This window comes from Alosa alosa, chromosome 12 (genome assembly GCF_017589495.1).
Source record: "Alosa alosa isolate M-15738 ecotype Scorff River chromosome 12, AALO_Geno_1.1, whole genome shotgun sequence".
Taxonomy (NCBI): domain Eukaryota; kingdom Metazoa; phylum Chordata; class Actinopteri; order Clupeiformes; family Clupeidae; genus Alosa; species Alosa alosa.
Genome location: NC_063200.1, coordinates 20,025,264 through 20,048,537, shown reverse-complemented (window position 1 = coordinate 20,048,537; position 23,274 = coordinate 20,025,264). Strand labels below are relative to the sequence as shown.

Below are 23,274 nucleotides of genomic sequence, written 5' to 3'. Positions count from 1 at the left end.
TATGATGTTTGCGAGCAGTTTTGAAAGGAGTTAAGCTTGTGTAGGTGATGGGGAAGATGTGCAGATATACTGAAGCAGCCAGTGTTCCGTATCCCTAGGTTTTTTAGTTTAGTTTTTTTTTTGTTCATGTTCCATCCTCACAACTCTCCCCACCCTCTGTCACATGACTGCATCCCGAGTTCTGATTGGTTGGAGCACATCGCCATAGTAACCTTGACAAATTGTTGATGTCACCACTGAATTTGTGAATGGAGAGCAAAGACAGGGAAAGCTCAAAAGAGGCTAAGGACCTGTTTGGTGCACAAGGCGCTAATGGCAAATAAGCCTGTGAAGACGATGCACATGCTATAGCGGCTCAGTTGCTATTCTTGTACCCAGCAGCATCAGGTTGAAGTGAAATATGTACAGCAGTTGAAGGCATGAGAGATATTCTTTGAAGGCTAGAACTATGGGCCTAGAGTTTTATTTTCCTTTCCAGTATAAACAACTGGATTTATGTGTTTGTGTGCGTGTTTGTTATGTGTGTCTCGTATGTTTCTATGCGTCTATGTTTGTGTGTGTGTGTGTGTGTGAGTTTGTATTTCCTTGCATTTGAGTGTGCACTGGCTCATGTGTGTGACCATTTCTATATTTACACCTCTGAGGGTGTGTGTGAATGTGTTTGTGTTTGTGTGTGTGTGTGTGTGTGTGTGTGACGCTGTGCACAAGTATGTAGGGGGAGGGGTAGCTGGTTGTGTGTGAGAAGGGAGAGGGAGGCCGCTAGCTGGATGGAGAAAGGCAGACATAGGGAGAGAAGAGGGGTTATGAAGCTCCGCAGCGGGACAGATGCAGGCCAGTGGAGCAGGCTACCCGTGTGAACAGTGTGGCGTGGGGGTGGGAGGCAGAGAGGTTGTTGACACCTCCCGACAGCCCACTCCCCACATCTCCTCCTTGCCAGCATACAGCTGACTCTCAGCCATGAATTGTCCCAAAGAGAGAGAGAGAGAGAAAGAGACCAGCAGCAGTGCCCTGGCAGATGTCTCCTGCTTTGTGTTATTTTGGGTTGTGTCAGTACTTGTTTTATCTTAACTTGTGATGTGGATCATTCAGGTTAAATATGATAAGGATGAAATTTATAATTCTCTGAAAATGGAACAACATCCACAATCTAGACTGTGGATGTGTGTGTGTGTGTGTGTGTGCGCGGGCATGCATCCTTGCATCCATACATTAACGCACCAGTCTGAACTGATAACGTTTCTTTACTTGCACTTGTCATCAGGCCCATTTCATATCAATATACCATACCTTTCAGATGAGGGGCCTGTTTCCCCAAGATGCGCAGTGGAGCCGGTTCTCATTGCTGACTGATGACACTGACAAGACTGCTTTGAAACGGTGGGACAAAAAGTACTAGTCAAAGTCATAGGTTTGTCTTGACTGTCTGTGTTTGTGTGTTGGGAGCAAGTCAATAGAGATGCAGGAAGTCGCCGGAGATCACACAGACAGAATTTAAACATGGTTTAAACATCAGCAAGAATCTTTATGAAAGTACTGTTTCATTGTCTGACAAAGGGGATATACTCAGACTGACGGGAAGCTCCTGGTTAATGAGGTGTGGTTGGTAGGACTGACTAACGCACAGGACTTTTTAGTTTGTTGGGAACAGGTTGGAAAATACTGTATGTTATTAATGTTGAAACAGATTCCCAAGCACTAATGTAGGCCAAATAAAGAGTATGTAGACTTTCCAGTTTGTTAAATTTGTCATAATATTGGAACAGGTCCCCAATCATGGATGTAAGACAGGTTCATTAAACAGCTTGTGTAGAATTACAGAAATACATTTCCTTCTGATGTTTCAGCCAGTTTCTGCCTTTGACTAGTCAGGTGCAGAGAGAACCTCATACCCAGGGACTGGGCTTTGAGGATATCAGTCAACCACATGGGGTCCAGATGATGGAGTGAACGAAGCAGAGAGAAGGATGACAGACACAAATGTTTGTTTTTGTTGATCCCTGGATCTCCAGTTTGACTGAGCTAAGTCAGGTTGTGCATATTGTGGCTCTTATGAAATCCCTGTGAAATTATTGATCCTTGATGCACTGATTATGCATCCACACTGGCTACTCCCCTTCAGTGATCAGTGGTTTGAAGTAACCCTATAGGACATAACTGAGGATGATCTTTTAGAAATGTCATTGGACTTTGCATTGCACATGAGAATCAACCACTTAGTATTTTGGGAGATACAATAGGATTTTTGGAATAGGATTCTGCTGGATAAACCTGTTGGAGTGACCTTTTGACCTCAGACTCTCTGGCAACGTCTACATTTGATAACTAGATAGATAGATAGATAGATACTTTATTGATCCCCAGGGGAAATTCAAGATCTCAGCAGCGTACAGACAACACATACACATTCTTTAACAGCAGAAAAAGTAATTAAAGTATATAATATAAAAACACAACTAAGCAATAAAGGACAGTAGAAGATAAAGAATATAGTAAATATACTAAAATACAAATTATACTAACTAACACTGAATCTAAATCAATTCTAAAAACAGTATCCACATAGTGGTGATTAATCAATCAGAGGCGCTTGCAATGACTGAGGCAGGGACTGAGCCTGTGATTCTCTGTGCATAGTAAGGTAAGGTAAGGTGCTCAGTGTGAATGAGTGTCATGATGATAGTGCAATGGTGATAGTGGTCATGGTGATAGTGCAAATGAGTAAGACCAACAGTGCAACAATGCAGAAAAAGTCTATATATCTATATATTTAACTATTTTAAGAAAAGGTATAAGTGTGGCCACAGTTCAGCTGTGGCATGGAGGGAGGGGTTATGCGTATGTGCTAATGTGCTAATATAGCACGCAAACAGTGAGGCAGAAAGACCGTGGTAAAAGTGGCTAGTGGACAGACATTATCCAAACATGGAGGGGGTGAAGAGGCAGACAGACTATGCAGAGAAGTCTATCTCTCCTCTTCCCTTAAGTGAAGCATTGCACAGTTCAATGGCCCTGGGGACAAATTACTTTCTCAGTCTGTCTGTTGTGCAAGGCAGTGAGCGAAGTCTCCAGCTGATCAGGCTCTTCTGCTTAACAATAGTGCTGTGGAGTGGGTGACACTCATTGTCCAAGATGTTGATCAGTTTGTTCAGGGTCCTTTTGTCAGATAGTGAAGTGATGCACTCCAGTTCAGCTCCCACTACAGAGCCAGCTTTCCTTACCAGCCTGTCAATTCGCCCCGCATCCATCCTCCTTGTGCTTCCTCCCCAGCATACTACTGCATAGAAGAGGACGCTGGCAACAACAGACTGGTAGAACATCCTGACTTTCAGCCATCGTAGATCAGCAAGCAAGCTATACTCTCTGCATGTGATCATCAACTGTGCTTATTTTGTCTTACCTTTCCCCTCTATCATGACATATTTTATGTCATTCATACTCTTTATTTTGGTAAAGAGTATCACCGAAGTCTTGTAGGCCTTGATGGACTTTGTTTGGTTACTCCATGCAAGGACAAGCAATCTCTGTGAAGACCAGAAGGATTTCTCAGTCTTGGTTAGAATTTTGTTTATGATCTGAGGAGGTTGATTGGGATTGGAGTTTCAGGATGTCCGCCTTGAGTAGTAGCCACTTCAGTTACAGGCCGGAGCGTGAGTGTCACCCTACAGGCCTTACCCAGATCTACTGAAGGCATCAGCAGACTGCAGAAGTGAAGGCATTTCAGTTTCGAACGTACATGAGCCTAGGGGGTCGGTGCACACAGATGTGACTCATCCTTCCTAAATGCAGATACACTTTATTTGCCTTCCTGTATAAATTATATATTTGTTCAGAGTATATTGGTAATGCCACACAGTTTTGCCTGATCAGGAAGTGCTGTTAGAGAAATTCCACATTTCTGAGAATAGGAAACATAGTGCTCATGTTCCTTTAGTGTGGCAAGGTTCTGCTTACATGGAATCAGTTGGACTTTGAAGGAGGGAGCATCATCACAATGTGTGTAAACATTATGAAAGCACATGATAGGCCCTTGCCTATGGATCCAGGGAAGGTGATAGGGTCTGATCAGATGTATTGATTGTCAGGAACGTACAAACGTTTCCCAGTGAGTACTGAAATCCCTGAGTGTTCTGTGTCCAGAGGAGAGAAGGGGGCGGTTCCCTCGTCTTCCACAAGAGGCGGGGCGGAGGTGGGTGTGTGTGTGTGCGTGTGTGAGTGTGTGTGTGTGCGAGAGAGAGAGAGAGAGAGAGAGAGAGAGAGTGTGTGTGTGTGTATGTGTGTGTGTGACACAGCTGATGCACGCAGCCCTTTCAAGCTACCTCCATCACCCCCCATCTCCGCTCCGGGCGACAGCAGCGGCAGCGGTTCTTCAGACCAGCCCTGCGACCCACGCACTACCACACCGGACATCGTACAGGAAGCGATCGGACCAGCGGTCGCGGAAAGTCAGCCAGTCAGATCCGCACGGCGCTGCTGCTGATAGTAAGTGCGGAGCTGCTATACGGGAGTATAGGTGGCGAGAGAATGAAAACAGGTGTAGATGTGTGTCGTGTGCTGCACTGGATGCAAAAGGGGGCTTTGGTTATGGTAGAGCTCTGTGCTCGACTAAAACCAAACCCTCTCGCATCCTAGTGCACCACAGAGCGTACATACACCTGTATTTTTTTAATTCTTACCACCTTTCCTAACGTCCATTGTCATACCACTGCTATGACCATTTTGTCATGCTTCAATATCCCAGGCAGAGTGTATAGGCTATCTGAAGAGAGGCTTCGCTGTAAAGATTACGGCAGTGAAAGAGATGATGCCGCGTTTGATAACATTGCTCATTGGGGTGAAAGTAGAGACGGCGTAAGGATGGAGATACAGCGCGGTGCGTAAAAATGATGCTCGCTTTTTTTTCTATCCCCCTTCTCGCATCTAGATGGTTTTCCGTGACCTACACACGCGTTATGTAATGCGTTAACGATGCGAGCGACAGTGGAAAAGGGGGCGAATGGGCTCGTCTTCCTCACCTTTAGCGGTATGTGCAGCAGAGCCATGCCGATGTGAGAGACCCGAAATATTGTCTATTGTGCCCGGGTTGTACTGCGCCGCTGACGGACATCCCTCAGCTTTTCTCTGCATGCACAGACCGCACATCACAACTGATATACTGCTAGGGTGTACCGTTTTCTCAGTATCTTGTGCGGGGTGTTTATTAATTTCAAGACATGATCATTTGTTTTGATTCTTTCTCAGCATATTTCGTCAGCCTACATGGATTTCATAGCTGCTTGGTTTGTAGGTTACAGTGACTGATTCTACTCGCATCTGGATCAGAATAGGACGTGCGATGCTCGGTGAAGAGGAAATTGGGATATTTTTGCCTTACAAGTTGAGTGACCGGGCAGCTGTGCATGTGATGTCATTGGCAGAGTTTTGGCTCTCGGGGAGGCCTTGGTCCAGCTGTTGGTCGCTGGAGAGTGAGGTCCTTTGAGCCCAGGCCTTCCCATCTCAAAGCAAGCCAATCCATATAGAGCCCGCATATAGGGCCATCATTGCTATGCCAGAGCTTTGTTTTACATAGCATCTCTCTTCCTATCTCTCTCTCATTCGATTTCTACAACACCTAACTGTGCGCAAATTAGACCTCTTTGCGCATCATAAATATGTGATAAATTGATGTGATGTGATGATTGCCTGCTTTGCTTTGTGTTGATATGTGCTCGTATGTTAATGTGTGTATAGAGAGAGAGAATTAGAAGGCACTCCAAAACTTGTGACTGGGGGATCAAGGTGTTGTTGTTGTTGTTGTAGTGCATGACATTTTTGTTGACAGTGATATCGGTGTATTAATCTGCAAGAACAATGAAGCGCGTTGGACGAATGAAGTGCAAGGCCAAGAATGTATCCATTGTGTGTGAGTAAATGTACGGTTATAGAGATAGTGAGCGAGAGAAGAGAGGGCGCGCACGGGCGCCTGCCTGTGTGCGCGCTGTATGAAGCATGGGAACGATGATGTAATGCCAGTGAGTGAGTGACTATGGCAGCGAGGGGAGTGTAGGCACGTGCCGGAGCGCTCGCCAACACACCAACAGCGACACCTGCTGGATGCGGGGCAAAATGGTAGCTCCAAGCTTCTGCTGTTGCTGCAGAATCTACATGGTTTGGAGGTTCCCTCTTATGATGTGAACTGACTGGCCAATGTCGTTATGGTTCACATAAAACCATAAAATGGATATCATTCTCTTTTAAGCACCAGGGTTACTCAAAAACGGATGGTGTCTATAATTCTTACTAGTACAAATCAAATATTAATGTTTTGAACAGATATGTGGAACAGGCTAATAAAGTCTAATATATCTCAACTTCATGTCTGTTCAGACATGATTTAAGGCCAGAAATCACAACCTTAGGTAGTTTTTATGACATCTCACTCAGGTAACGACTTGTAACATCTGGCCAAAATTGCAGATGTCACAGTAGGACATGGAATGTCTTCATTTAGGCCCTGCAGTCTCTCGACAGTAGCAACATGCTGTTTCAGTATGACATTATGTTAAGCAGTTCAGCATTGTGTGGAATCCCATTCTTTCTTACCTAAGTTAATATTCAACACGATACCACACACATTAAATGTGTGCTATAAAAACTAGAGTTTTATTGTTTTGTTCCAGTCAACTGAACGAGGGACAGTGTTGCTTACTTGTCTAACCAGCTTAGTTCGAGTACAATGATCCCAAATCAGTGCATGAAGTAACCATTAATCAAGGGTGTGGCCCAGTCACAGATAACATTCAGTCAAATCAGCTGGCGCACAAACCGCACACCACAGTATTTCTCTATAGCACAATTCTTCCGGACATTGAAGAGAAAACCTAGTATATGTAAGTAAGATTAGATTTTTAGCTGGTTGTACTTAAATGGGGGTCTTTTCTATCTTCCGTTGGGTAAATTGTGATGCTCACAGAGGAAAACAGTCAAAACTTTCTGTCTTGAAGTTCATTGTCAGGGTTCATTGTCAGGTCATCGACAGTTTAGAACAGAAAATGGGTCAGACAGACAATATGTGGAGTTATTGCTTGAGAACAGGCTGTTCTTATGACGACTGGGGAGACTTGGGTTTCGTCTCCACCATCTTCTTGGTGATGCTGGTTTTTATGTTGTCAGGTCTCAGTACCACCGTGTACAAAGCTGTTGTCGGGACAACACCAATACCACTCCCTGTCTTTCTCTTTCTCTCTCTCATTCACTCTAGCACACTCACACACACACACACACACACACACACACACACACACACACACACACACACACACACACACACACACACACACACACACATTTGAACCATTATGCTTATCCTCTGTGGAGTTGTGTACATTTGTTCTGAGTATGTCTCAATTAATGACCTCTATCATTCAAAGTGAAACCCCATGCTTGGTGTGTGCGTGTATGTGTGCATGTGTGTGTGTGTGTGTGTGTGTGTGTGTGTGTGTGTGTGTGTGTGTGTGTGTGATTAACATGGTAAGGAGTCAAGGTGAGAGGACAACAGGTAGACTGAAGACAGGATTAGATAACCTGCAGCGTAAAAGCCTCTGATCTTATCGTGACAACGCGAGGGACACTCGAGAGGCCACATTTGCACATTTGCGACATTTGCCACCAGAGTAAGATTTCTCTTACTAGTCTATATATCTGTTCTCATTTGCCACCAGAGTAAGATTTCTCTTACTAGTCCATATATCTGTTCTCATTTGCCACCAGAGTAAGATTTCTCGGTAACACTTTATTTTAATGTGTCGCTGTTACAGTGTACCTACCTAATTAGGTACAGTGGTACAACCTGTGTAACAACATGTACTATCAGGTACTATCATTGTACTTGCATTATGTATTTGTGGGTACCTACATATAGTTGTTACATTGTAATACTGAGTGCTTTTACAAAACTTTGACAATTTGCCTAAATTTTCATCAGAGGCAAAGAGCTGACCTGAGACCTGCTGGATGGGGTAAATCTGGTCATGATAGATTTGATATACAAAGCATTCTTAGCTCCAGTCAAGGCCTCATTGTATTCAGTACATGTAACAGCTGTGCTGCTACAACCTTGTTACTCTTTGATACAGTGGAATAAACCTATTAAGTGTACCAGTTAATTACTTACATGTACATATGACATGTATGTTATGTCTTCGATGTCTTGGAACAGGTCTACTAATTCACTACATAGTACATATATCAACTGTGTTGGTACACACTTATTGCTCTTTGATACAGTGGCATAAACCCATTAAAATGAAGTGTACCAAGTACTTACAATTACATATTACATGTATGTTGTGTCATTGGTGTCTTGGAACATGTCTGCCATTACCCTACATACTGTAGTACATGTATCAACTGTGTTGGTACACATTTATTACTCTTTTGATACAGTGGAATAAACCTATTAAAATAAAGTGTACCAGTTAAGTACTTACATCTACATATATACATCCTGTCAATGATGTTATGCATCCTGTAATTGATGTGTTGAAACGTGTCTGCTGTTACACCACACAGTACATGTGAATTAGTAGACCTGTTCCAAGACAAGACCTGTTCCAGTTTATTCCACTGTATCAAAGAGTAACAAGGTTGTAGCAGCACAGCTAGTACATGTACACTGAAGACAATGAGGCCTTGACTGGAGCTAAGCATGCTTTGTATATCAAATCTATCATGACCCGATTTACCCCATCCAGCAGGTCTCAGGTCAGCTCTTTGCCTCTGATGAAAATTTAGGCAAATTGGCAAAGTTTTGTAAAAGCACTCAGTATTACAATGTAACAACTATATGTAGGTACCCACAAATACATATTAGCAAAATTACAATGATAGTACCTGATAGTACATGTTGTTACACAGGTTGTACCACTGTACCTAATTAGGTAAGTACACTGTAACAGCGACACATTAAAATAAAGTGTTACCGATTTCTCTTACTAGTCTATATATATCTGTTGTCATTAGTGAGGGACTAGTGAGGGATGGAGGGAGGTTTTTGCCAAGTTACCAAATCAGTGTTTGATTTTCATGTTATTGCTTTCCATTAAATTGCCATTTTGTCATTTGTTTTTTGTCACTGATGTTTGTTGAGAAATTAGGATATAATGAACAATGGCTTTATTTATTATGTTTCTTCAACAGTTTCAGAATTTGATGATATAATAATAATATAAGATGATATTAAGCATAGCCTACATTCCTTCCATACATTGTATAAAAAGGCTAATGTTAAGCCAGTAAACATTAGGTAGGTAAATTCATTTCCACAATAACAACTACAGGCTCAGCTCTTGTCAGTGACATGATATTGACATCAATATACAGTATTTCATAATTGTACAATATTAATTCTATCTGACGTCAGATACTGTACGCCAGGTATCAATAGTGTCAAAGTCTCAGATGAGGGCTAGCTTCCTGGAACTCTATGGGAATGAGAAGAAAAAAAACATAGATGCCAGGAACAAAGCATGGTGTCATATTGCTGAGCAACATAATACCCGAGTCTACCTGAAACACTGACACAAGTTGAGACATCAGAAACTATTTATAATACTATTATGTTTAAAATTATTTGTTGTTTTGATTACTTCAGTGTTTGTATATCTTATACATTCATTTACGACAACAACAACATTGCATACAGTTAGAATGGACACCGTGAATGTTGTGGTTGCTGCAGCATTTTCAGGATGCATACTATTCATTCTGCACATACACTTACTCTTACTACTCTTATAATGTTACTGTTTTTTTTTATATATTTCTATTACAGCATATTTTATATTTCTTACTGACCTTTCTGTTTTTAATATTTATATGTTAAGTGAGTGTTGTACTTTGAGAGCAAAGATTAACCGGAGTCAAATTCCACAATTTACACAAACCTGGCCAATAAAGCTGATTCTGATTCTATGGAGAGTAGTGCATTCTGGGAATTGATAGCACACATGGAAAAGAGTGGTGGGTGGGGTGGTGGGGGGTGCATCTTCCTCCAGGTTTAGGATGACCTCATGCTTGGTGTCCGTGTCAAGAAGGGTGTGTGTGTGTGTGTGTGTATGGGGAGGGGGGTGTCTTGGGACTTGAGAATGCTTTTTGAGTCGGTGTCATGTTTCGCGCACCACAGGCGGTTGCAGACTGCAGCACTAATTGCCTGTGTGTGTTCTAGGCATCCATGTTGACACACGTTAACATATTGACGTGACATTGAACTGTTTAAAATGTGATATAGAAAGTCCTCTGTCTGACACGTGTAAAGACCAGTGGCAGGGTGGTGCTGCCAACGCATCTCTGATTTCTGAGGCACATCTACGAAGTCAAGAGGTCATGTTTTACATGGGTTTGTGACTGGGGAATTACCACATAGTTTTTATGAGTTAGTTTGTTTGAATTCCTCTGAATTACAATCACAGTATGTTGTAATTCTAAGGGACTCCATAGCTAGAGATAGACTCAATACTTAGATGATAGATCACAGGTAAACTTGTGGAAACTGAAAGGACAAAGGACAAATCCTGTTTAATATTCTAACTGTACACGTTAATAATCAATTCCCACATGTCACATGGTAAAACGAATGTGACACAAAGGGAATCAGGCAAATCAAATTTAGAGGTGGGAATTATTTTGAAAAATAAATGTAGTATCAATTGAACGAAGAAAAGAACAGTGTCTGTTACTCATCAAAATGCTGTGCAGAAGCAATTAAAGAGGATGCATTCAAAAGTAGCATATATGATATAAATAAACTATCTGTGTCTGCACAAAAACCAAAGCAGCTGTTGGTGAATTATGTCGTATGTGATGCGTTGAAACAACTTCGATTTTTCTCTTTGGCTATAAAAACCTTTTGTTTTTGTCAGTGGTCCTTTTTCTGTTTGGTTAAAAAAAACATTTGTCTTTAGCTCTACTGTACAACCAATCCCTCTTCTTTCAGCCAGCCACTTTCCATCCGATCAGACTAGATAGGGACTAGGACGAGGAACTAGAACAAGAAACTAGTCTCTATTCCCCTGGCAGGCCTCTTGTCTACACATCACTGCTCTGTGTCTCTGATCTTCGCTAACCCATGTCATGTTTGTTATTGTTTGGATTGAGATGAATGTTGAACACAAGTCAAGTTGAACATACCTAATCTCCTGAAGCACTCAATCAAGGTTTAATTTACTGCCACAATCACAAGGCTAATTCTCTAGGGTCACAGTGATGTTTGTTGTTATGAAATGCAGCATGTCCTGTTAAAAAACATCAAGTTTAACAATGAAATTCCATCATGTCCTTTTCTCTCTCCCTCTGCTCTGTGTTCTCTCTCTCCCTTCTCTTATCCACACCTAATCTTCTCTCTCCATTCACACCTCGCTTCCACTCCTTCTTTCACTCTGACTATTTTTGTCTATGTGTGGCTCTCTCTCACTCTCTTCCTTTTACTCCTTCCTTCCTTCTCTCTCTTTATCCTCTATCCCTCTCTTTTCCCCTCTTTCCCCTTTCCTTCTCTCCCTCTTCTACCTCCTCTTCATCTTTCCATTCTCTCTCTCTCTCTCTCTCTCCCCTCTTCTTCCCTCTCTCACTCTTTTCCTCTTTCTCCTTTCCCCCCTCTCTCCCTCATCTCTTTCCCTCTTTCTCTCCCTCATCTCTCCATCCCTCTTTCTCTCTCTCCCTCTCTCTCTCCCTCTCTCTCTCCGTAGTGTGCGTGTCTGCTGCTCGGCGTGGTGACTCCACCCCCCAGCTCCTGTGCGGCGTGTGGGCAGCAGAGTGAGGGGCGTCGCCCCGCCCGGCATGGGCAGTGCTGGCAGCGGGGTAGCCAATCACCAGTCACCGACGTTCGCCATGCGCAGCGTGGGCACCCGCACCAGCACCGTCAGCGCCAACGCGGGCCCCTCGGGCAGCGGCCTGACACGCGGCCCCTCCCTGCCCCCTGCCGCCAACACTTCCACGCGCCGTCGCCTCGGCGACCGCAGCTACAGCGCCGAGCGACACCCCCACCCACCCAACATCTTGTTGGGCCCCGCCAAGACCGGAGGGCCGTCGGGTGACGAACGTGGCTACGGCAACACAGAGGGCTCATATTACGCCGGAGGCACGGAACAGCCACCACCGCAACCGGATGGCACCGAGCGCTCAACCGCACACACCAACGCCAACCGCCATCTGACCAATGGGGAGCGGATGGTGGCCAACGCCGCCTTCCTGAACGGAGGAGGAGGAGGAGGGGGTGGACGCCGTGGCGACGGGGGCCATTACGGGGAGCGTGGGCGGACGTCCGAGGCCGTGTCGGGCCCGGCCACGACAGGGGTGGACATCTGCGGCAACAGCGTGGTGCTCAACAATGACAAGAACAGCAGCATTCAGCAGATGACCGCGCACTACAAGGAGAACCCCACAGCCAAGGTGGACAACCACAACAACCCCCCCAACATCTTGCCTGTCTCTGGGAAACTGGAGCAGGTGAGGTGGATGGAGGGGTCAGATATGTGTGTGTGTGTGTGTGTGTGTGGTGGTGGGGGGGGGGGGTTGGGGTCAGGGGATGCTTGGTGAAAGGGGTTGATTCAGATATTTATAGTCAGTATGAGCCCTAATTTATATACTGTATGAGCCCTAATTTAAATGGTGGGGGAAGTGCACCGAGAGGGGAAGACGAAACCGAAACTTATTGTGATAAACAGAAGCAGCAACACCTGCAAACATCTAAAAATGCATTTGGAAAAATGCAGAAATTTATGTACAGCAAAGGTAGACCCACATACATTGTTTCTTGACTGTTGATGCTGTTTATTGTCAATTTGTAAAGTTTAGGCGAAGTAGGAAGTAACATTAGGAATCTCTGATCTCTGGTAAGGCTGAACCAATGATTTCAAAGTTAGTGCCCGTCGAGATGCAATGCTGGAAACGTTTCCCAATCGAGAGTCACCAGACTATTCACTTCGTGAATGAGTTTGGATTTTTCCAGGCTAGTATAGACTAGCAGGTGTAGTGAATGTTGGTGGAAGGTGTGGTGTTTAGGTTAGTAGGTGTGGGTGGTATGATTGTAAGTTTAGTGTGGTCGGCTACAGAATGATAGTAGTTGTGTAGGGTGCTGTATAGGTTAGTATTGGCTATTTTTTCTGCTGTTAGTGAAGGTGTGTGTGATGTCTGTATGCTACTGAGACCTTGAATTTCCCCTTGGGGATCAATAAAGTATCTATCTATCTATTTGTAGTATGGTAAGTGGGTGTGATATGACTATGGGATTGCATTAGGTGTGGTGTGTAGGTTAATAGGTGTTAATGTGGCTGTAGTATGGTAGTAGGTGTGGTGTGGGTCAGTGGGTGTGATATGGCTTTGTAGTTTGTTCATAGTAAGTAAATTGAATTAGTGTTAGTTAGTACAGTGTGTAGATTAGTAGCTGTAGTGTGCTTCGTCTTACTCTGCAGCAGACCAGCTGGAAGATGTTAATCCAGGGTGGCTCAGGAGCTGTGGCACAAGGTCTTCTATTCCAATTCCATTCTTAAGATATACGTAAGATGTTGTAAGAAGTAAGATGATCTGTTAGACCAACTGGTTAATAGGTATGATGGGTGGTCATCATCTCTGGGAACAGCAGTTTGATAAAACAAACAATTTGGCAAAACAAAACCTTTATAGATCCCCTGATGAAACAGAAACATTGAAATATCTAGCTTATAGAACAGGAATTGCCAGAATAATAGAGTTTAGAACAGTGCTGCATATTGTCTGGCATAGGATGTTGTTCATGCATTCCACATGTCTTGTGTTTTATATTTTTTTTGTTCCACAGAATAACGATGGCCTGGTGCGTCCCTCAGCTTTCAAACCAGTAGTGCCCAAGAGTTTTCACTCAATGCAGAACTTGGTGTCGCCGCCCCAGAAGGGACCAGGCGGGGGGAGAGGTGGAGGCAGTGGTGGAGGAGGAGGAGGAGGAGGAGGAGGTGGGGGTCACCCCACTTCCGGAAACCACAGGGATCGCGACAGCCCTGGCGTGGGGGGCGGCGGGGGCTCCCGTGGGGGTGGGCAGGGGGTGGTGGGTGGCGGTATGTCCGACTCGGGTAGGAACTCTCTGACCAGCCTGCCCACATACACAAGCTCGGGGGGCTACGCGCCACCGCCGCCGGTGCTGGGACCCCTCAGCGCGTCCACAAGCCACATCAACCGGCTGGCCGAGAAGCTGGAGCGGCCGGGTGGTGGCAGCGGCTACCAGAACGGCCTGAGCACTTCCGACAGTGGCCGCTCGTCCTCGGGCAAAAGCTCGTCGTCGTACCAGCGCCTCAGTCACCTGAGTGACGCCCCCGCACCCTTGCGCCCATCGCCCTCCTCCGATGACATCATACAGGATCTGGAGGACCGGCTGTGGGAGAGAGAGCAGGAGGTTGGTAGTTGTGTTTGTGTGTGTGTGTGTGTGTGTGTGTGTGTGTGTGTGTGTGTGTGTGTGTGTGTGTGTGTGTCTGGGAATTTGTGTATGTGAATGTGAAGACAAGGATGTGGAATTCACAATTCAGCCTTCAATTTTACATTGATCAAAAATAAAATCTCCATGGGAGACCTATTCTGTCTGTTTTAGGACAAGAAAGAGAATATATGATTATTACAGTAACTTTCTTGCAACTACAGTAGCTTTCTTAAACCACCTAGGAGTTTTTGCGATGGCTCCATTTCTGAAAATGTTCTGGGCAGAGCCCTAAGCTAAGTGTTTCAGACTTTTTTCACATATCACTCAGATTGTAATCTTATAAAACCTATAAAATATTGTATCTTATAAAACGTATTAGATGTAGATCTTATATAACCTATAACGAAGTGTATCTTATAAAACCTATAAGTGTAACTTCACTTAAGAGGTCATTTCCCAAAGCCCCCGATCCCTCTATCAGTGAGCCTGGGTGCTGATTCCTTTTAGACAGTTAGACAGTTAGAAAACTGGTTGGGTGAGTTGTGTGGGAACCAGATCCAGAGAGTCCGATTACCAAACCGCCTTTCTGAAAAGAGTGAAAGACTCCCACCCCTCCTGCTCAGAGACCACTGAGTGAGCCCTTCTCCTCTTCTCCTCCTCTTCTCTACTCGTCTCCTCCTCTCTTTTATTCTCCCTCACTTTTCCCCCCTCTATTTCTCTGCTCTCCCAAACTCCACGATTCTAATCCCTTCATTCTCAATGTTATCCTTTTCTTCTTTTCTTTCACTCTCATCTCTCATTCTTTCACTCTTCTATCCCTACATCTTTCTTTCACTCTCATCTCTCATTCTTTCACTCTTCTATCCCTACATCTTTCTTTCACTCTCATCTCTGCTGCTTACATTCCATCACTCCATCTCTGTTCTCTCCTGAACTCTGTATTTCATCTTCTTTCCCCATTCTACCATTCCTACCCCTCTCTTCCTCTTTTCCCTCCTGCCCTTGTTTCCCTTGCTTTTTTCATCTTTCCACCTCTCCATCTGTCATCCCTCGCTTCTTTATTCCTCACCCCTCCCTCTCTCCTCCCTATCCCACCATCTCCACCTCCCCTCTCGTACATTCATCCTCCCTCCCTCCACCCCCCTCTCCAGGTGCTCCACATGCGGCGTAACCTGGACCAGAGTGAGGCGGCCATCGCGCAGGTCTTCGAGGAGAAGCAGCGGGTGTGGGAGCGCGAGATGGAGGACCTCCGTGCCAGAATACGCCGGCAGCTGCAGCAGGTGACGCTGGGCTAAGCGCCCCAGCACGCAGCTCAGGCCCAGATCACGCCTCCGCAGGGATGCGCCCGGCTGCAGGAGGAGATCGCCACCCTGCTGGCCCAGCGCGACGAGCTTGAGCGCAAGTGCCTGGACTACCGCAAAGAGCAGGCCGACATCCTGCCACAGCTGGAGGAGACAAAGTGGGAGGTGAGACAACAACAACAACAACAACAACACATTACATTTCTATAGCGCTTTTCACAACACTCAAAGTGCTTCACATTTGAGGGGGAATCTCACTAGCCACCACCAATGTGTAGCACCCACCTGGGTGATGCACGGCAGCCATTCTGCGCCAGAACGCTCACCACACACCAGCTTGAGGTGGAGAGTGAGGGAGTGAATGAGCCAATTACAGTGGGCGGATGATTAGGGGGCCAGATTGAATGAGCCAGGTTGGGAATTTAGCCAGGACACCGGGGAACCCCCTACTCTCTAAGTGCCATGGGATCTTTAATGACCACAGTGAGTCAGGACCTTGGTTTAACGTCTCATCCGAAGGACGGCATCTCCTGCAGGACAGTGTCCCTGTCACTGCACTGGGGCATTAGGATTGATCTTTTTTTGGCCAGAGGGAAGAGTGCCACCTACTGGCCACCCACCAATACCACTTCCAGCAGCATCCTAGTTTGTGTGTGTGTAAGAGTGTGTGTGTGTGTGTGTGTGTTGGTGGGTGTGGGTGTGTGGGAAGGGGGGGGCTTGAGTCCTCAGGGGTCAGTGGCATCGCAGCCCACCAGCCACAGTCTAACCATAATTCAATGTGCCAATAGACTAGTGCAATGGACCTTATGCACGGAAGGCTCGCCAGCTCATTTTTTTCCGGTGGAGCCAGGTGTGTTGTAGCCACCGCTATTGTTAATGTAATTAATGTCTACACAGACCCGGTTGGGTGTTGCACCTAGTGAATAGGCACGTTACGATGTAGAAGGATTTATGGGTGTGTTAAAACTGTGTTTGTTAGGCAAACAAGATATTCGGTTTCAGAGTGAAGATGTACGGAGCAGAATATAACAGAAAATGCCGTTACAACACAGCTAACACTCCACCGGAAATAAATGAGCTAGCTAAAGAGCCTTCCGTGCATAAGGTCCATTAAATGACCATAAATCCAATGTTTTTGTGTATAAAATGCATTGGAGTGTACTTCAAAGTCAAAGTCAAAGTCAGCTTTATTGTCAATTTCTTCACATGTTCCAGACATACAAAGAGATCGAAATTACGTTTCTCACTATCCCACGGTGAAGACAAGACATATTTTACCAATTTAAGTCCACAGACAAACATAACATTCAAGTAAACAAAAAAGTAAGTAATTAAGTAAATAAGAGGGCACATATAATAATGAAAAAAAAAAAAATTATTATACACAGTTCACTCTGTGTAACTGTGTTGGGGAGCACATTTCTAAATGCATACCCAGTGCTATACATGAAAATGTAAATAGTATTATTATAGTTTTTGCTTTATGTGTTGCTTTGAAGTTGAGATGTACCTTATTATAAATATATTACAATTATGCTATACCTTGCGTGTCATTTAAATGCCTATCTTAGGCAATATCTAAATTGTTCTCTCCTGTCGCTGAAAGTTGCCTGAGTTGAAGTGTTGAAATGTGGCTTTCCTATAAATATGTTGTGATACCTTTGCGTAGGTGTGCCAGAAAGCAGGCGAGATCTCCCTGCTGAAGCAGCAGCTCCGGGACAGCCAGGCGGAGGTGACGCAGCGGGCCGGGGAGATGGTGGCTCTGCGGGGCCAGCTCAAGGAGCTCAACGCCCAGCTGAAAGAGCGCGAGGAGGCCATCCAGGGCCTGAAGGAGTCCTACACCAGCAAGAGCCTGGAGCTGGAACGCTGCGAGGGGGAGCTGCAGAGGACGCTGGCGGAGGTGGGTGGACGCACGCGCAGGATAGGCTACACACACAAATCTTGTGCAAACACATGTACACACACACGCACACACACATGTACACACAGGCATATGTACACACACACACATATACACACGCACACACACACGCACACACACGCACACACACACACGCACACACACACACACACAGTATAAACATGCATCCATTTATACACCTACATATATACATGTATACAGATACAGCTTTTAGCATATAATCTACTGTAAACAAATGATAGCGTAGGTTTATGCCCACACAAGTAGTTGCCCATTCCTTTACACGTACTGTACATCTTATGCAAGCACTAACTTACTGACAAAGCTTCACACCATCTCAGTAGCATGCCCCTCTCCACTTCTCTCACTCTTTTTTCTTTTCCTGTATCCCACTCTCTCTCCCTCTCTCTTCCTCCATCTGCTCCCTTTCTTTCTCCTCTTCCTCCTCTGGTAGGTGTCTCTGCTGAGGCATAAGCTGAGTCTGTTCGAGGCAGAGGTCCTGGGTCTGAAGCAGGCCCTGGGGGAGATGAACTCGTCTGCCCGCCACGTCGACTCCAGCGAACTCCTCCGGGGCGGTCTGCCCCCGTCCTCTTCCTCGTCTGCGTCCCGATCCCATAGAGACGCCCACCTGTCTCCGTCCACCTCGATGGAACCCCTGGGCATGAGTATGGGCATGGGTGGCACCATGGGTATGAGTGCGAGCTCGCTGCTGCCCCCTGCCTCCTCTTCCTCTTCCTCTTCGTCCCCGTCGGAGGCGCTGTTGAGCATGCAGAGCGACGAGGCAAAGGTGCAGCAGCAGCAGCAGCGCCAGGAGGCGATGGCGGCGGCCGCGGGGGACCTGCGTCGTCAGCTAGAGCGCCTGCAGGGCGAGCTCCGCCTGGAGCGTCAGCAGCGCGAGCGGCAGGCGCTCACCTTCGCCCAGGAGCGCCACACCTGGCAGGACGAGAAGGAGCGCGTGCTCAAGTACCAGGCCCAGCTGCAGCTCAGCTACGTGGAGATGCTGCAGAAGAACCAGGCACTGGAGGACCGCGTGGACCAGCTCAGCACCAAGCTCACCATCTCGCCCGCCTCGCCACCGCCGGCTTTGCCCCCGCCGCAGCCCATCCTCGCCCTGCCCCCCGCCGGACTGCCTGCTCTGCCTGCGCCCACTTCGCTCTCCTCGCTGCCCTCCCCGCCACCACCGCCGCCCGCCGATGAGAAGAACCTGCCCGCTCTTCACCAGTTGGCTCCCCCGTGGCCGGTGCCAACGCGCCTGGAGAGGATTGAGTCGACTGAGATCTAAAGATGGCTCTAGAGAGAGAGAGAGAGAGAAAGAAAGAGAGAGAGAGAGAGATAGAGAGAAAGAGGGGGAAAGGGAGGGAGGGAGAGAGATCAAAAGAGGGAGAGAAAGAGAGAGAGAGAGAGAAAGAGGTGGCGGAGAGAGAGAAACGTGAGTACGATGCAAACGACCTGGGTCAAGCACCCTGCTGAAAGTATACAAATGACAACACGCTCTGTGTGTATATGTACATGTGGCATTTCCAGACGTGTCTCTGTGGTTCTATTTAACATCACAAAACACTCAATGGGATGCTCCCAGATGGAGAACATCTGGAGGGTTTTGTTGTCTTACATACTTCAACACATGTATTTGACACAGGTCAAGCACTGCTGGATATCTCAACGAACACTGCACCAATGTCAATAGAATTTGGTAGCTCTTCTCAAGACCATCACATCACAAGTTTGCAGGTGGAGTCCAGGGATGCACTGCCAAGATAGCTTGCAGGGAGAGTGTCGGACTACTCTGTGTCCTCTTGTTGGGTGGACAGTCAGTCTTCGCTGTGTTTGAAATGTGTGACCAGTCACAACAGATCAAAAAAAAAAAGTTTATTTTCTGCCTATAACCATACAAAAAATGTTTGTTTCTTACAGCTTATCCCTAAGCAGGTTTAGAAATTTGTGCCTACTGGTTATGGTTAAGAAATGGTATGATAAATGGATTGTGATGAATGTGTTTACTGATGACGCTTTCTGATGCAGGATTGAGGCCTTGGTGGGGAGATACTTGTCAGCATTTATAGCTGAGGGATCTGACCCAGAAAGTATGCTAGGCACTTAGTGCTTTATTCAATAGCTGACCCGGTTATCAGTAGGATCTACTGGCAGGGTATATGTGGATACTGATACAGAGAGAAGAGGATTTTGAGCTCCATACCTTGGGATTTTAAATTCACCCTTAGCTCTGACTGATGCTTGGGAAGAATGTTTATTGACACACACAAGCACTGTAGGGATTTTAATCCTCTGTGATTTGATCTGAAAAAAATGGCAGGTTGTTGTATGAATGTTCAGAAAATCCAAGGCATGGAACTCATCATCATAATGAGTAAGTTTGATTGAGGACCCACCTCTATAGAACTGATATGCTAACATTACAGGGGACCCTCTGACTGGAGGAATTATGGGATACTGTGCTCAAATGCACAAAGTACACACACTGCCCCTCCCTGTTCGGTGCTAGGACAACACACGTACACCACCACGTCTGGGTAAAAAGACCAAAACAAATAGAAAATTCTGTGTCAGTTTTGATGGTCCACATTCACCACTGGAAGGACAATAAGAAGAGTGACTACTTGTTAACAGGTAGTTCTGTGTGACAAATAAGCAAGACACACATCTCTGGTATGAGTACTACCAGGACAAAGGCACCATACAACTCCCTGCTCTGTCGGCGCAGTAGCGGAGGACGAACACCAGGGGGCGAATGCTCACAAAAAATGAATCCAAGGATGAAATTACTTGAAAGTGACTTTTGCATTTTCTTACTTCTTTATCGCTCTATTCTGTGTCGGAGACGCGAACGTAATCCAATCAAACTTGTCAACGCTGTTGATGCTTTGGTCTCTAGAATTATTTCTTTGAATGGAGAAAAAACAGATTGTGTTTGTGAATGATTGCATTAGCCTACATTTGGTCAATGAAGCCGTCAACTAAGGTTGCAGCTGAGCCAGACGCACTTACAAGGCTGTAGGGTGCCGTTTAGAGTGCTTCCTTAACAAAAGGGAGAATTTGCCTACGTTTGAGAAACAATATATGTCAATATATACTTTATCTACATATTATGATTTAGAATATATTTGGCTAAAAACAATATGCAGTATATTAAAGTGATTATTTAAATGTTTTAAATAAGTATTGTATACAGTTTATGTTGACATATATTTTGACTGGATCTTACATCTTGAAAGAAAGACAGGGTGTGGGTGAGGGATAGTGAATTGTGAGGTGTGCTGAGGTAGATGCCGAGAGAAATATAATGTGTTGACAGAGAATGAAGCGAGTGCTTATGATGAAAAGAGAATTATGCTTTTTTTTGTTCCACTGTCATAAGGAAAAAGAAGAACAGATGAATGTTTCATACATGACATAAGCCTAACTGCTGACCTGTCCTGTAAGCAAGTGAACCATCAATAACTGGCCAGTTCCATGGGCTATGGGAATAGCGATAAGGGTCGTTGTAGTTTATGTTTGTATGATATTTTTTGTATTATTATGACAGTGGACGGACGAACAAGTGTAACTCTCTAAGGAGTAGATGGACACGTAAGCCTCGACTGTCCTTGGGCCATATTTGCTGCTATGTACCTTTGTTGTGTCCTGCTGTGTTCTTGGTAGAGACAGAGAAGGTGTACTTGGATGTAAATATAATTGTTACTTATGTGAATATATCTACCCAAATATACCAAGCTATTGCGTGTGAATACTTTCAGAGGATAATTGTGAATTAGTTACACAGACATTTCAGCTTTTATTTTTTATTCTATATTAATATAAATATATAAATATAACACATAGATCCATCTTTAAAATTGGACCTACGTGGAAAGAATAAGAGAAACATTCAAATCCATTATCCCTAGGCCTATATGTTTACTTGATGTTTCCGATTAATATCAAAGAGGACAAAATGCCACCAATGTTTTCTATTATTATTTTGTATTGTTTTTATTTTATGTTACTGAAATGGCTTGAAGAAAACATATCTTAGCATAAATTAATTTAAATAATAAAGATATGAAGAATCAAACAATGTACGTGTGCTCTTTAATGTTCTTGTCTTATGTTCAGTTGATTAAACATTTGTACATCCTTCAAGTCTACCCTTCCTATCCTAAGATGAACTCCTGAATTACATTGAACCATAATATTGGTCTTGTGGTTACCAAAAAAAATCATGCAAGGGAGAATGATTTGTCCATGTTAACATTTTGAATGACACTCAATAGGCCTATAATCAACCATTTTCAGAGAATTTGTTTTAGCCTATAATTAAACATTTAACATAAAAGGGATGTCTTATCCATGCAGCATAGCCTATCCTTGAGTAATTTATTTTTTAACATAATGGTAGGCATTTATGAACATTTTGATATGGCTTATCAGCTGAGCCTAAACATCAATTTAAAATGAAACAGAAAAATGAAAATCACAAATTAAAGTAGCCTACATTTTATTACAGGCCCAGGACACTCTCAGAGCTGCTTCACTATAGCCCAGAGGTTCCCAAACTGTGAGGCGCGCCTCCCCTGGGGGGCGCCAAATGATTTGAGGGGAGGCGCGGAAGGTTGATTAAAAAAAGAAGGAAAAACGTTTATTTCATGTTAGAACTATCTATGTGTTTTTTTTTTTCAATGATTATGTAATTGTCAACATTATAAAATCGAAATAAATCATAGAAGAGATGTATACTAAATCTTTGGGATAGTGGAAAGTAGCCTATTATTGATCCCTATCCTGAGTGAGAATGTATTGTGCCAAACTTCATAACGTAATTTAGCAACAGTGCCGCCAGCCGAGCTAGCTGCAAGTTACCAGTGAACGGTAACTTGCAGCTTGGAGCTTGAGCTCCAAGTGGATTTGTACACGCAGCCTTGCAACACTGTAGCTCTTCGAGTCACTGTAAAATGTATTTTTTGGTACATAGCTAATTTAGATAAACTTATGGTGTGGGTGCTTGCGTTTCTAAAGGAATCCGTCGCCTTGGTTTGTATAGAAATGAATATTAAGTGACAGATACACAATCTTCTCACAGATTCCTGCACTCCCCTCATCTAACCCTCCTCTCAATCAATTGTTTTCTTCTTGTCAGGCTATCACTGTAAATAAGAACTTGTTCTTAATGATCTGCCTGGTTAAATACATGTAAAATAAAAAAAGAGGTTGGACATACGTGACGGTAATATGTGACGTTCAGATAGGTAACTTAAAATTGACAAATTGGTCACATTTTATCGCTGCACGGCCCGAGCCTGATATGGGTAACAAAGCCAAACGTTGAAAATATGATGAAAACTCATTGCATTGCATAGCATAGTATAGCATAGATTTAAGCGGAGGTGTCACTGTTTTCAGAGGGGAGGCCCACGTTGATGGAGTTTGGGAACCCATGCTATAGCTTATTTTCTCCAGTCTACTTTAAAGGGCAAAGGGGTCAAGCAACTCTCATCCATTTTTATGAGTAGGCTAAAATAATTAATCAAAAACCCCATGAAAATGTTCTGTTGAAATCAATCAGTGTTATATTAGCGTGACCTTACGACTTTTGTGTTACAATGGAGGATTACAGAACCTCTAAATAAACCTCAAAACCC

General features: G+C 44.6%; 1 protein-coding gene across 1 annotated transcript; it reads left to right on the top strand.

Moving 5' to 3' along the window:
* Positions 1-4,223: 4,223 nt before the first annotated feature.
* LOC125305123 (leucine zipper putative tumor suppressor 3) lies at positions 4,224-21,707 on the top strand. The gene is given in 6 exon segments (XM_048259732.1): positions 4,224-4,479; positions 11,718-12,477; positions 13,808-14,395; positions 15,568-15,882; positions 17,387-17,617; positions 18,093-21,707. Coding segments are annotated over 5 exon segments (2,631 nt in total). The 5' UTR covers positions 4,224-4,479; positions 11,718-11,808; the 3' UTR covers positions 18,921-21,707.
* The last annotated feature ends 1,567 nt before the right edge of the window (positions 21,708-23,274 follow it).